Raw genomic sequence first — 16,040 nt, 5'->3', positions numbered from 1 at the left:
TTCCAGTTGTCTTCTGGTCCCCACTCTACCTGGAACACACAGACTAAAGCTGGGACAAAGCAGCACAGTCCTGTCTGGGGTTTACTTTAGTGATGCATGGGTCGGGTTTTTTTTTTTTTTTTTTTTTTTTTTTTTTTGGCGTACCGTGTGTGTGCGTGTGAGTGACAGAGACAGAGCAGAGCTAAATGACAGAGTCAGTGTTGAACTAGCATCCAGGTAAAAACTGGAGAGTTTATCACCATGAAAAGACCTTCCAAGGCCTTAACTGCACAGTTTAGAGGAGGAGAAAAGAGGAGGATGAAAACTAATCCAATTACAGAGGTATGGAACCTGTTATATTGTTAAAAAACGTTTGATGTTACTAGCTACAGCTAGCTGAACTGAACTGAAGCAAAGTTGGCTAATAATGGAACTGAAGATGATTAAGATATGAGATATCTGCTAAGGTGTGGTTTACTGATGATGGACTGGGTTATATATGTTTATAAGTGGTTTATATATGTTTCTGTCTGCTTTAACTGCTGGTTAGCTGGTTTATAATATGTTCGTACCTGCTTTAACTGCTGGTTAGCTGGTTTATATATGTTTCTGTCTGCTTTAACTGCTGGTTAGCTGGTTTATATATGTTTCTGTCTGCTTTAACTGCTGGTTAGCTGGTTATATATGTTTCTATCTGCTTTAACTGCTGGTTAGCTGGTTTATATGTTTCTATCTGGTTTAACTGCTGGTTAGCTGGTTTATAATAGGTTCCTATCTGCTTTAACTGCTGGTTAGCTGGTTTATAATAGGTTCCTATCTGCTTTAACTGCTGGTTAGCTGGTTTATAATAGGTTCCTATCTGCTTTAACTGCTGGTTAGCTGGTTTAAAATAGGTTCCTATCTGCTTTAACTGCTGGTTAGCTGGTTTATAATAGGTTCCTATCTGCTTTAACTGCTGGTTAGCTGGTTTATATATGTTTCTGTCTGCTTTAACTGCTGGTTAGCTGGTTATATATGTTTCTATCTGCTTTAACTGCTGGTTAGCTGGTTTATATGTTTCTATCTGGTTTAACTGCTGGTTAGCTGGTTTATAATAGGTTCCTATCTGCTTTAACTGCTGGTTAGCTGGTTTATAATAGGTTCCTATCTGCTTTAACTGCTGGTTAGCTGGTTTATAATAGGTTCCTATCTGCTTTAACTGCTGGTTAGCTGGTTTATAATAGGTTCCTATCTGCTTTAACTGCTGGTTAGCTGGTTTATATATGTTTCTATCTGGTTTAACTGCTGGTTAGCTGGTTTATAATAGGTTCCTATCTGCTTTAACTGCTGGTTAGCTGGTTTATATGTTTCTATCTGGTTTAACTGCTGGCTGCTTTGTGCATCTCCTCTCATGCTTTGCACATCTTCGCATTGTTTCACGTAAGTGACGTTGTGTATGGATTGCACCCCCCCTCAACCTGCTATAGGGAATTTATACATTGTACGGTACATTGTGTCTCTGCTCAGTCCATGAGACGCCCTAACCCGACCCCCAAATAAAGTGTCCAGGGTAACCCATATCCACGCCTCACTAATTTCTTTGAATAGGATGATGAGGAAGATAAAATATATGAAATAACTAAAGCTAATACTAAAACTAAACTAAACTAAACTAAAACTAAGCATTCAGAAAAAAACGATAACTAATAAAAACTAACAAGCCTGCTCTAAAAACTAATTAAAACTAACTGAATAAGAGAAAAAAAAGTCAAAACTAATTAAAACTAAACTATAATTAAAAATCCAAAACTATTATAACCTTGATTTGGACACTCAAATGTCTGTTAAACGTAGTAAAAAATAGGATCATAAATTAAACTGATAACTGTTAGATGTATAGTCTTATGACAAATTTTCAAATTATGCCTCCCACAGGATGTTTGGGAGCTTTATTTGGTGTTCAGGGTTTTCTAGCCTTTGATTTGAAGCATTACATTATTATTTCTATTTCACAGTAGGTTTACTCACAAAACAGAGACTTATCACTGGCACTGAAATGGTTCTCTGGATGTGATATCTTGAACAAAAGGTAAATTTCAGTTTTAGTTCCAAACACAAGAGGAAAAACTACTATGATAATACAGTAACCCTTAAAAATGAAACATGTGTCTACATACAATACAGACTTTTAATTTGGGATCCAACAGGATAAGACACTGACTAGAGCCAAATTATCTGAAATCAGAGTAGAAGTGCGCCTCTGTGACTTTCCTGTCATATATATTATTTAATGCAGCAACTCTGCACAGGAACAAACATAACAACATAATCTACAGATATTTTCCTCCAGATGTGAAGGTTCAGTATCTTTGTGAACATGTGGTGACTCTGAAAAGAGCTGTAGTGTTGTAGGAGCAGACAGTTTAAGCTCTCTATCTTCTGATTTAGCACCACCAGATGAACAACAGCAGAGATAAAGGATGTAAAGCTCTTTGGTTTGATTAAAGCTACAAATGCGTCTTGTGCTTTTTCCTTCGCTGTCCAAGGTCCTGAAGTATCATCAACAAAATGAGAAGTCGATGAAATAACACAATACTTATTTTGGATCTCAATAGTGAATGTGAAATATGATGCAAAATTGTTTAAAGATAGTTGGCGTGGATGGCGCACAGGTTGGTGTCCTCGAACAGACCCACCAGGTAAACCTTGCTGGCCTCCTGCAGAGCCATGACGGCAGAGATTTGGAAACGCAGGTTGGTCTTGAAATTCTGAGCGATTTCTTGGACCAGACGCTGGAAGGGCAGTTTACGGATCAGCAGCTTGGTGGATTTCTGGTAGCGACGGATCTCCTGCAGAGCCACGGTACCGGGCCTGTAACGATGAGGCTTCTTGACACCACATATCCTGCTCCAGTTTCCTGTCCTTTCTCCTCCTCATGCTGTATTTCAACTCCTTTTGGACTCTCCTCAACTCCTCTTTGTCCCCAGAGATGAAGGCCCGCTGTTCATTCAGCAGCACCTTCAGGTCAGAGTTTGTTACTGGGAAAACACAGTACTGTCTTGGACGGCACAGTGTTTTCCACACAGAAGTTTATGTAGTCCATAATGCAGTGGGTCAGACGGTCAAGGTCCTCCCCATGTGAACTACACAGTATGTCCCAGTCCATTGTGCCAAAACAGTCCTTCAGCCACTCACTAGTGTCCTCAGTTCAGACCTTCGCCGTTTTCGTCTGTGGACAAAGCCTCTGTAACGCTGGGGTGTAAACAGGAAGCAAATGGATGAGGTGGTGGTCAGGGCGGCCAAGAGGTGGGGGGGGTGCAGCCTGCAGGTGTATGCATCGAATATTGATGTAAAAATGTTCTATTATACAAAAGAAATATTTTAGGAAAGGAAGAAGAAGCCAACACTTATTTAATCGCACCCCTTTCCCTAAATCATATATTACAATATTTCAACTTCTTGACATTATTTTAAGCTGCAAGTACATAGTAAATTATAACCACACAAAAACAATGACCATCCCACCGAAGAGAAAAAGAAAGAAAGAAAAAAAATCATGTAAATTAACTTAAATAAGAACAACAATATTATTATTATTGTTATTTTTTGTCTTCACACCCAAAAATTAATTATTTTTTAATTAATTTATTTGCACATCATAAACAGCAAGAGAAAATTAAAACAAAACATTCAAACAAGAGAGGATAGAAGCCAAAAAAGTCTTATGTGAATACCTTCACGGAAATAAACAATACACAGGTAGAAGACAAAAAAAAAGAATAAAAATATGATATAACTTAAATAATAATCTAAAGTAAAAACAACAGAAATACAAATCAAATTATAAATCATCAAATATGAATCAAATATTTAAGCAGCAGAAAACCCACTGATATTAAACATTTTTTGTCCCATATCACAAAAAAAAAAAAGTAATCTCTTTATAACTCAAAACTACGGAAGAGGATTAGGGCCACTGGAAAAAAAAAAAAGGTGTTTATATATATATATATATATATATATATATATATATATATATATATATGTATATATATATGTATATATATATGTATATACAGGGTGGGGAAGCAAAATTTACAATATTTTGAGGCAGGGACTGAAAGACAGTGTATGACCAATTAGGTTATTGAAAGTCATGAGAATTTATTTGCCACAAGAAAATTTACATAATAGAAAATGTTTTTATTCTATATGTCCTCCTTCTTTCTCAATAACTGCCTTCACACGCTTCCTGAAACTTGCGCAAGTGTTCCTCAAATATTCAGGTGACAACTTCTCCCATTCTTCTTTAATTGTATCTTCCAGACTTTCTCGTAATAGTTTTGCTCATAGTCATTCTCTTCTTTCCATTATAAACAGTCTTTATGGACACTCCAACTATTTTTGAAATCTCCTTTGGTGTGACGAGTGCATTCAGCAAATCACACACTCTTTGACGTTTGCTTTCCTGATTACTCATATGGGCAAAAGTTTCTGAAAAGGTATGGATAATAGTGTTAGGTATGATTATGACATCAATATATGTTTGGTTTCAAAACAATTGACGTAGTGCCTGCTGAGAAAAAACAACTAAATGTTCGTTGTAAATTTTGCTTCCCCACCCTGTATATATATATATATATATATATATATATATATATATATATATATATATGTATATATATAGCGGGAGGTAGATTGTCCATCGGCAGCTCCTGTACCAGGTCCGCCCCGGTTTGCGCTAGCTTCCGCATTCCAATCATTTAGATAGAGTATACAGGGCTTTAGATTACCTTAATTTGGGCACATCAGATGCTGGAATCGGCGGAGGGGGTGGGTGCGGGATTAGATTTTTCAACAGTAATTCCTGTTTTCTCAGACTATTTCAGATATATTCAAGAGTATGAAGGCATGGATTCCACAAGTCTAATTTCCAGAAGTATTGATCAGCATATGGCCAGCTGATTTTAATTCCAAAATCACAGGACTGCATGCAGGCAGATAATTCATATGTCATATGTTTCACTGCGTTTGTTATGTGAGCGGCCTGAACTTATAGGTCGCCCACGAGGCATGGTTGTTGAGAGAAAACCTTTGGCGTACAACGTACGAGTCAATCTCCAAGCTCTCATCACCTCTCATTGGCCGAAACGGGTGATTTAGACCAATCAAACGGCGCAAATATGTCATACCTGCTGCCAGACAATAGTCTGGTCTTGTCTGTCTTTTATGTTTTGTGTGTCACTTCCTGTTTTATTTTGTTAAGTTTCCCCTCATGTGTCTTGTCTGTCGTCTTTACTTCCTGTTCCCCGCTCATCCTGACCTCTGTCCTGATTACCTGTCTCCGCCCTAATTTGCTTCACCTGTGTCTAGTTGTCTTCCCTCCCTTTTGTGTATTTAAACCCTGTCTTTTCCCCTTGTCAGTCGCCAGTTTGTAACTCCAGTAGTTCAGACCAGCGTACTTGACCTCGTTTGTTTGCCTGTTTTTTGACCTGTTTTGGATTCCTCGGTTTTTCGTCTTCTGCCTGATCCCTGTCGGTTTTTGTCTGCCTCATCTGATCTGGTTTTGACCTTCTCGCCCTGACTACCGGTACGTGAGTTTGCCTAGTCCTAATGTCCTGTTGCTCGATTGTTAGCCTGCCTGTGTATGACCTGTTTCCGTCCCTGACCTCCCTTTGCTTTTCCCCAGTCGGGGAAAATACTCCTAACACCGCTCGGGGAGACGGGCTGCTGCCCTCGATCCGGAGGACGAATCAGAGGAGGAAATCCCCAACCATTATCCTCAAGATTCTGTCACTCATTATATTTTTTCACCTGTGTGTGAATAATAAACCTTTTGGAACTAACTTTTGTTGTCGGAGTTCTGCATTTGGATTCTGTGTTTGTGCTAACGTTATCACAAAATATGACTTCTGCGGGAAGCATGAATACTTGTGCTTTCCTGTTCGGTACATATGTGTTGTTGTCAATGTTTTCTCTGTCGTTATGAACAAGCCTTGTATATTATAACCGATGTGTTTTACGGGAGGAAAAAAGCAGGGGCGAGTGAGTCGATACTTTCGTTTACACTCTGCTCTGGCCTTTTTTTATTTTTAATTTGGGGACATTTAATTTGGGCACACCGTTAGTCGGCCCAGCCAAGGTGTAATCTAAAGGCCTGGTATATAGATGTGGGCGGACAGGGCATAGGTAAGCTGCCGTTTTGTCTGTTTTACCCCTGCTGCTGATGTGACTGGTGCTGCGTTAAGCTGGGTAGGTGTTGCTGAACTGTATTCTGTTTGTCCTTAGGTTCGCTATTTTATCATTGTTTATCCTTGTTTTTATAGACACCTTGTAGACACCAGCCTGGGTCGCTGCGGCGGATGCCTGTGGGTCACACATACCTGTCGCTTTGTTTTTCTTAGGTATAAATTTTTACTCTTTTTTTGGTTAGCGACAGAGAAATTTTGACCATTAACTTTATGTGTGTTTTCTTTTAGGAGTCCGGCCATTGCTGTTTTTATTTGGGTCTCGTTATTATGATTTGGGTCTAGCGTTTCCGTGTTGGTTTTTGTTTTGTTTGTTTGGGCTACGTTTATGCATTATGTTCCGGTGATTTATGTAGTTGGTTGTTCACCGAGCAGTGCCCTTTTTTTGTGCATGTGGAACCCTTTTTTTTTTCCTTTGTATGGATTTTAACTTGTGTTCCTTTTGCTGCAGGTTCTGGTCTAAGCGCGGTTGCCCAAGCCGGTGGAGGGTCCGGTGACAGAGTTCCTCACTGCCGCCCCATCACTCCCTGTGTGGTATTTTGCACGTCCTCACTCGCCTTTGCATGCTTTTGTTGTCCGTGTAGTTTTCTTGTTTTGTGTGTGTGTGTGTTGCACGGAGCATGTAGTGAGTACTCTGCCCCCATTTAATTCTGCCTCTCGCCGTGTGCACCCGCGGCCAGCCAGTCCCTAGCATTTTACATTACTAGAACTTTTTATTGTGTTGTGTTCTTTTTGTGGTTTTATTCTTTTTACCCTTTTTAGGGTTTAGTTTTTAATAAAGGTCATTTTGTTTGATGATATAAACCTTTATAAATAAATTTATGAATGATCATTTTTCTCGTCTCAGGCTTTCTTTGACCACTCCATGCAGCTTATTAATTAAAAATATTTACATGGGCTTGTACCCCCCTTATGCTCGGTTACACACACACATACACACACACACACACACACACATATATATATATATATATATATATATATATAAATCTGTGAAAAAAGTCATAATTCTGAGAAGAACTAACAGTGAACTGTTAACTATGAACTTGTGAATTGCTGAATCTCTACTTGGTGCTAGCTAATGCTAATGCTAATGCATACAGAGCTGTGCTTAAGCTGACTTTATCAGCGTTAGTAGGGATACTACTGTGTAAAGAAAATGGATACACAGACAAAAATCTACAACAGCTTTTCCTGTTTACTGAGCACTTCCACACTATTTTATTCCACACTATTATTCCACTGGAAAATAAACTTACCTTGTCGCGATGAAGAACACAGGGCCTTCAATCCACAACGATGATGATTCTAGCAAGAACCCTTAGCCACTCAGCGCTTACCTCTCCTGCCTCTACAACAAGCAAAACAGCAAGCAAAACTCCCATCTGCTCATCTAATAGTGAAAATGGCTTCTGCCAGACCCCCCCAGTTGCATAAAAAGTCACCTAAATCTGTCATTATGTCAGCCTGCTGTACTCCTGCATGTCATAAAGCGCAAGTGACACTCTCCCTGACTGTTAAGAAAAAATAAATAAAAAATTAAGAGTTCTGAGAAAAAAGTCAGAACTCGGACTTTAATCTCAGAATTCTGATTTTTTTCTCACACTACTACTACTATTAATAATAATAATAATAATAATAATAATAATAATAATAATAATAATAATAAAAAACATTGAACTTTTTTTTTTTTTTTGCAGTGGCCCTAATCCTCTTTCACACAAAACTGACCTGATCATTGAGTTGTAGTATTTTTAACTGTGTTATGTCTAGTTTGACCCTTTTGGTCTTTAAGAGGACACTCTCTGCTCTGTGGAGCTGCCATTCTGTCCTGAGGTTAGGGGACCTATAATATTTGTTTCAGCGTGTATTTTATTGTTAGAAAAAAAAAAGAAAAAAAAAAAGAAAACAGGAAGGAAACAGAGCCTTTTAACAGCCTCGCCTTCAGTTCAGTGACCACAGAGAAGAAGGATATTGTCAAAGAAAACACCCATCCCAGTAAGTTTAATTAAGTACTGAGGTTATGACGCTTTTGTGAATGTATTTACTTCTGAACATTTCCTAATTCGTCTGAAGTCAGGCAGCAACATTAGAGCAGCTGCAATGATGAGTTTAACATCAGTAAGTGGATTTTTCGTCTTCCTTCTCTTTTTTACAGGTACTGTACATATTTTTTTTTACATTTACATTTTTTACATTTATGGAATGATTTTAGTTGTGAAAATTAAATATTAAAAGAGTGTGAACAGCAAACGTCTGTCAATTGTTCTGGTTTGTAATTGACAACAGTTTTGTTTCTGGATGAGATCTGCAGCTTTTCATAACTTAATGAGTTCTAACATGTGCTGGTTTGGTTAGAACCATTACCCTAAGCCATCTAAATGTATTCTAATCAATAAATCACTCAAATGTACTTCAGAACAAAACTTTTCAACATCAAATGTATAGTATGATGTAAAAATAATGTTAGATCAGTTTTTGTGTTTTTCACATCTGTATGAATACAAGATTTCCTGTTTTATTTCTTACCATATTCTAGTGTTTTACTGTGCAGTAGTTTTACCAAATTAAGTTAATTATTGGTCTGATGGTCACACACTAAATAAACTTCTCTTTTTTTCATCATAGCTGCTGTGAAAAGTTTCTAACACCTCTGTGTTCTGCATTTCTGTGTTTTTTATCTTTCTATCAATCTGACCACAGAGTGAACAGAGGAAACAAAGCAAGAACAGATCAGACTCAAACAATAATAACTATGGTGTTACTGATCATTTGATGGATTAAACAGATATGAGGATAAAGAGTTAAATATAATAAGACTTCAGGTGTTTATGAGCTGAACACTACATCAATGTAATATGTCAGATGATTTATTAAAGGGTTTTTGTCTGATATCTTTGAACAACTGCATTGTTTTTCAGTGATTATAGATCAAAGCAGTGGTTTCCAACCTTTTTTGGCTTGTGGCCCCATTTTAACATCACACATTTCTGGCGACCCCAGACATTCAAAACAAAGACTTTTTTTTTTTGCTAAAATTATTATTTTTTTGATCATGTAATAGTTTGCTATACTATGCTGCAAATAAACGTTAATTTTAGACGACATTTAATCTATATAGTGTCTATTTTATGGACGGAGGTAGAAAAGCCAGGTGTAGATTACTGCACAAAGGGAGAATTTGATTTTCCTTGGCCAGGATATGTACAGTCAGTCCAGCTTGTAGTTACAAGGTTGACAATTAATACTGAACAAACAAGAACTCAAACTATGAATTATGAAAGAGCTGCAGCGTCTGAAACTGACCACAATGAACATTTGAAAGATAAACAGAACTGCAGCGCTGCAGTTTAAGCTTAAAATATTGTTTTGTCTTTTATGTACTGGGATTGTCTCTCTCAACTCACCATATATTTTTTTGTGTTTTTATTTAAATTTTAATCAATTACTAGAAATTGCAGGCGACCCCACATGGGGTCCCGACCGCAAGTGTGAAAAACACTGGATTAAATTGTCTGGTTTTTTTAGGTTCATCCAGTTGACCTTTTTCTACAACCACAATGAGGATTTTTTAATTGATTTATCCATTGACTTATATTTGTTTCTTAATTTGTTCTGTTACAGTTGTTCAGGGTCAGAATGGATGGGGAGTGACTTACACTTCTACTCAGATCTGTGCCTTAAAAGGATCAACAGTCGACATGAGATGCACCTACACATACCCACAGTGGATCGATAGTCGTGCAACTACAATTAAGGAAACATTCTGGTTTATTAAAAGTGACATTAAACCTGTGGATCTGACAACAGAATCAGAGTACAAAGGCCGTGCTCATTATCCTTCCAGTAAGAATGACTGTTTTGTGAGAATCTCAGACCTGAGACAGAGCGACTCAGCTCAGTACCAGTTCAGTTTTATAACAAACCAACCTGGTGGACATTATACTGGTTCACCTGGAGTCACTCTGACTGTCACAGGTAAATGCTTCAGAAATATACAAATACATTCATCTAACAGTTAAAATCTGTATATATGTGTAGTTTCTTGTGTGTTTGTTAAATTGTTCATTTAACATAACATTTCTTTATTTTTCATAGCACGTCCAGATCTCCAGGTCCATGTGACCAGATCATCATCCTGCAGGAATTCTAATTGTGTCCAAGTAGAGCTGAGGTGTCGCAGCAGCTGTCGTCTACCTGACTATTACAAATACACCTGGTTCAAGAACAGACAGGAGATTCAGAGTCAAACATCATCTTCCTATTCTACCTCTTTTTCCTCTGAAGATACTGTTTCCTGTGCTGTTAAAGGTTATGAGACGTTCTCCTCTCCTCCAGTGTGTGAGTTTACTCCACAGTCTTCCTCTAACATCTCTCCATCTAGTGGAGGTTTTTATCTAATGCAGTGTAACATGACTGCATGAATTTCCAAATGATTTCTCTGTGTACTGGAGAGATGTTCAAACTATAGCTTCTATAAGTGACCAGTGTCTCCACCACTTCTGTCCATCTTGTCTCCATCTGTCAGCTTTATACTTTAGTGGGTTATGAGGGGTGGAGTCAAAAATCAAACATTACTATGATTTTTATCTTAAAATGTTAATGTTTTCTTCTCCAGTTGCTCCAACAGATCCTTCAGTGTCTTTCAGTCCCTCTGGTGAAATCATTGAGGGCAGTTCAGTGACTCTGACCTGTACCAGTGATGCAAACCCACCTGTTACTAATTATATCTGGTACAAGAGAGGAAAGAATCAACATCAGTCAAGAGGACAGCAGTTTGTTTTCAGCTTCATCAACTCCTCTGAATCTGGATCATATTCATGTGTAGCTAGGAACAGTCTGGGGTTGACGATGTCAGAATACGTCTATATTGATGTGAAATGTGAGTAAAATGCTTTACTTTGTAGAATATGTCTAGTGTCATGTGACACATCTGATGAGAATCCTCTGTTCTCTGGAGATTCTGATGCAGCAAAGGATGCATCTGCAAATCACTGAAACACATCATACAGCAACAAAGGAACCATATTCATTCATTCATTCTTTCATTCATTCATTTTGTCAAATCTCCTCCAGATCCTCCCAGACTTCCCTCTGTGTCCGTGAGTCCGTCTGGTCACATAGTGGAGGGCAGTTCAGTGACTCTGACCTGTACCAGTGATGCAAACCCACCTGTTACTAAATACACCTGGTACAAGAGAGGAAAGAATCAACCTCACTCAAGAGGTGAAGGACAGCAGTTTGTCCTCAGCTCCATCATCTCCTCTGACTCTGGATCATATTCATGTGTAGCTGAGAACAGTCTGGGGTTGAAGTTTTCAGAATACGTCTATATCGATGTGAAATGTGAGTAAAATGCTTTACTTTGTAGAATATGTCTAGTGTCATGTTACACATCCAATGAGAATCCTCTGTTCTCTGGAGATTCTGATGCAGCAAAGGATGAATCTGCAAATCACTGAAACACATCATACAGCAGCAAAGGAACCATATTCATTCATTCATCCACCCATCCATTCATTCTGTCAAATCTCCTCCAGATCCTCCCAGACTTCCCTCTGTGTCCGTGAGTCTGTCTGGTCAGATGGTTCAGGGCAGTTCAGTGACTCTGACCTGTACCAGTGATGCAAACCCACCTGTTACTAAATACACCTGGTACAAGGAGGATGAAGACTCACCAAAAGCATCAGGACAGAACTTCACCATCACTGACTTCAGATCTGAACACAGTGGGAATTATTACTGTGAAGCCCAGAACAGCAGAGGACGACAGAACTCCACCTCACATCTGGTCACTGTGTCTGGTCGGTCATTCCCTTAAAAACGTTTCTCATCCATTTCAACTTTCACTCTAGTTCTTGAAGAAGTCAAATTAATCTAAATCTAATGCAGTGCTCATGTGTTGTGTTACAGAGAGGACAACATTCAGAATGAATATTATCAGGCTGGCTCTGGTGTTTCTGCTGCTCATACCTCTGATTTTCCTGACTCTGCGGATCAGGTACAATCATAAAAGTAATCAGTATCAGTCATTTTTCATTTTTCACTTTCTCTTTTAATTTCCCTTTACTTCATTTTCATTTAATAGACATATTGTTTGATTTACCTTAGGATGAAGAAAACCCAGACAATCAACACAGAATTAAAACCTCCAGAGACAATAGAGGTGAGTGACGGACACACTGGCCCACAATGAAAGTTACTTAAAATTCTTTGAGTAATTTAGTGATATTTAGTGAGAAGCATTCTATGAATTCAGATTAAAAACATCAGCATGACAGAAATGGAAACAATGAAACATTTCTATTCAAAGTATGAAAAATATTTTTCATGTTGAAAACAAATCAGTATCTTTGGTGAACGATGTCCTTTTAATCTATTCTTTCTTCATCAGTTGGACAATTTTCAGAGCTATGAGAATGAACACGTTCAACACAGAGAAGAAAGAAGACTCACAGGAGGAAGAAGACCTGATGAGACGTCCAGTGATGTTGAAGTATCATGCACATAAAATTTGGTAAATTCATGACTCCATTTCAAAACTAAGCCCACAATGTCTAAACTTTATAATACATGTTTCTTAAGCTGTGGCTGATTCACATAAGCTTTCACATTTCTGTTGAACACTGGGAAGGAGGATGGACACAGATCTAGAAGTCTTCTGAATTGAATGAATTGACTGTAATGAAGAATACACTTATAGAATTAAAGAGTTTGTATTAATGATCATGCTTTACAACTTTGTGTTACAGTTTAAATCCAAACAGACAAATGGTCGTACTGATCTATTCTGTTCTTTCTTTTCCTCAGTATTTCTATCCTTTGGACAGTAACGGGGTGTGGGGTGGGGGAGGACGTATACTTTTTTATGGATTTCCACAGAGGGTCTTTGTTTCCTCTCTGGTGTAATAGCGACACCAGTTGGAAAGTAACAGGATAAATGTCATTGATCATCTGTTTGTGACTTTTTTTTCTATAAACATTAATTCACGTTTCATTCGCTGTCCAAGGTGCTGAAATGTCTCTAACAGCATAAATACGGAGCACATGTGGAGCTCACTTACATCCTCTGTGATGCATCCAAAGTCCACAAAACCACAATGAAAATGACAAGTGAGTTCATTCATCATTATCATCATCATCATCATCATCATCAACCACATATGTACAGATCTTCACAGAAGAACCATAGACTGAGTTCAGACTCTCCTACAGAATAGATGATGCCTTTTTAATTAAAAAAAAAAAGTTATTATTATTATTATTATTATTATTATTATTATTATGTTACAGCCGGTGGGCTGTCCTGCTTCATCTCCTCCTGTTAGTCTGTCTTAACCTTTTCTTATATTGTGAGAGGCTGAGTCTGGTTCTCCAAACTTCCTTCCTCCCTCCTCTGTTTCTCTGATGTGGAGAAAGCCGATTGGAAGATGCCAGCACCCACCTGAGCCCCGCCCACCAGCTCATCATATTTAACTGCCTCCAGATGACTGCTCTTTGCCACTGTCGTGTGTTCATGGCTTAGTTTGGTTTCGTGTTTGATCATTCTGCTTGTGTCTTGTTGTGAACTCTGACTGCTCATTTTAGATAAATATTTTTAAGACCAGCTTTCTGATTGTCTAATCCAGAGAATTTTTTTTCTGTTCCAGTACCTGAGTGTGTCCACCAGCTGCTGTGAGTTTTTGTTGGTTAGCTTTCTTTGGTTTGTAGATTTTGCCCACTGTTACACAGTGTGAGCGTAGTGTTTTGTTTTTCCTTTTTGGCCTGTGTTATATTAATTGCAAAACTTTGTAAGATTGTAACTTTAAAAAGAGTGGCCTTCTTGAGTAGAAGTAGTTTTATTTTGTGTTAGATTTTCCCTCGTCTAGTTTAGCCACCATGCACTGTGACCTCTTTGTTGTTCATTATTTGGTTAGGTAGAAGTGGTTCTCTTTTTGTTATTGAATATTTCTTCTGGGCTCACCACTAGCCCCAGGTAGGATAGCTTCATTTTGGTTTCTTTTGGCAGTGCCTGCTCTTTCTGGTCTGTATTTATTTCTGAGTATTCAGACTAAGTGCTACAAATAAAAGAAAATTGCACTTTAAATCTGCTGCCTCCCGGTTTCTTTTGTTATTGCCTCTACTCGCTGTCACCCCTAGTGGAGCTGGGTTGTAACAATTATTACTAGTGTGTTGACCTGTGGGGAACCATGGGTTCTGGATGTGGTAGATTATAAACTTACCTCTGATCCACTTCATTCCTTTACTTTCTTGATAAATTCCACTGGCCTTTTCAGTTGAATAACGTCTCAGCTGGCATGTTTGTTTCTGCACATGAAATTTGACACCATGGCTCTTTTGTTTATCTGTGAGGTATCCCACTTCAATTCTATGATTCTGGGCATAGTAACATGATTGTAAGGTTATCGTATTCCAAAATTACTAATATATCCCAAAATATTGCTCCTATCAACTTGCCGTTTTTGCTAGTCTGTTCCTTGAGCAAAAATACATAAGTATGAAACTGCAGCAGTCAACTCTTTCCAGATTTTGTGATGCTTGAGACGCACAAAGTCCACTTCCCTTTTATAATATAGATTATTATTGTAATTATTATTATTGGGCAGCCATGGCTCAGGAGGTAGAGTGGGTTTCCCAATAACCAAAGGGTTGATGGTTTGAATCGTGCTCTGTTCTAGTCATGTGCTGTTGTGTCCTTGGGCGAGACACTACACCCACCTTGCCTCCACACTGGTATATGAATGCGTCTGAATGTTTGGTGACTGTCGGAGGGGCCGTTTGGCACGAATTGGCAGCCACACTTCCGTCAGCCTGCCCCAGGGCCGCTGTGGATACAAACGTAGTTTACCATCACCAGAGTGAGACTGAGAGTGAGTGAATAATCCATCCATAATGTAAAGCGTTTTGGATGTCTTGAGAAGTGCTATAGAAATTTAATTCATGATTATAGTTTGATGTAGCAACTTCATTAGTAAATCAAAGAGACATGCACATTATGTTTTAAAGTGTTTATTTTTCATTGTGCCGTGGTCCTGAAAATGGAGGAAAAGAAAATGTAATATTGAGGTTACATGAGGTAATTGTGTGGAAAATTAACTTGGCTGTGTCTTTGTGCGCAGACATATACACAGATGCCGCATCGGCTGCCGCGGCCCATTGTACAAATTCTGAATTGAATCTCAAAATTCTGACTTTTTCCTCATAATAAAATTTTACCTTTTTTTTTTTTTTCCCCCAGTGGCCCTAATCATCTTAATGTGAAGGTCTGAGTACGGAAACTGAACCCAATTGCAAGACCCGGAGACAGACGTAAAAGTTCACTGTGTTTATTAAACACAATAAATGACAATTCACAGATAATATTAATAAGCAGATCCTTGAAGGCAATGGGTCTCGGACTCTTCACAGGATCCAGAGACGGGACCAGAGATTGGGCTTCACAGCCCGGACCGGTAACACGCGTTGGTAACCCAACTAGAGGAAAACAGAATAGTCAGAATCCAAACCAGGTCATACAAAGGAAAGCAAATGGATAGGCAACAGGACATAAGGAACAGGAAGGCTCATGTACCAGTAATTCAGGCGAAAGGTCAAACACACGTGGAATCAGTTGGAGGTAGAGGCACAGACAAGGACTGGGCAAAAGGCAGGAGTCAAAAAGGCAATCCAGGTCAAAAACAGACAAACAGGATCCAAAAACGCTGGTAAGTATCACACAAAGGTAGAATACAAACCGGCACAGGACAAAGGGAAACACAGAGCTTAAATACACAAGAGGAGGAGGAGAAAACAAGACTCAGGTGTAGCAAATCAGGGCAGGGAAAGGACATCACA

General features: G+C 38.5%; 2 protein-coding genes across 2 annotated transcripts; one reads left to right on the top strand and one right to left on the bottom strand.

Moving 5' to 3' along the window:
• Positions 1 to 2,600: 2,600 nt before the first annotated feature.
• Positions 2,601 to 3,124, bottom strand: LOC115417954 (histone H3-5-like). Its single transcript, XM_030132196.1, has 2 exons — positions 2,998 to 3,124; positions 2,601 to 2,887 (listed from the first exon to the last, which is right to left on the bottom strand). Exons 1-2 carry the CDS (start codon positions 3,122 to 3,124, stop codon positions 2,601 to 2,603), a joined length of 414 nt encoding a protein of 137 aa, XP_029988056.1.
• Positions 3,125 to 8,182: 5,058 nt separating this feature from the next.
• On the top strand, positions 8,183 to 14,261 carry LOC115424908 (B-cell receptor CD22-like). Its single transcript, XM_030142307.1, has 10 exons — positions 8,183 to 8,204; positions 9,831 to 10,184; positions 10,305 to 10,547; positions 10,825 to 11,088; positions 11,283 to 11,552; positions 11,747 to 12,010; positions 12,120 to 12,207; positions 12,318 to 12,372; positions 12,601 to 12,723; positions 13,217 to 14,261. The coding sequence occupies exons 2-9, from the start codon at positions 9,908 to 9,910 to the stop codon at positions 12,715 to 12,717; spliced, it is 1,578 nt and encodes a 525-aa protein (XP_029998167.1). The 5' UTR covers positions 8,183 to 8,204; positions 9,831 to 9,907; the 3' UTR covers positions 12,718 to 12,723; positions 13,217 to 14,261.
• Positions 14,262 to 16,040: the final 1,779 nt, after the last annotated feature.

The sequence above is a fragment of the Sphaeramia orbicularis genome, chromosome 1 (assembly GCF_902148855.1).
Source record: "Sphaeramia orbicularis chromosome 1, fSphaOr1.1, whole genome shotgun sequence".
NCBI lineage: Eukaryota > Metazoa > Chordata > Actinopteri > Kurtiformes > Apogonidae > Sphaeramia > Sphaeramia orbicularis.
This window is presented reverse-complemented; position numbering and strand designations above follow the sequence as displayed.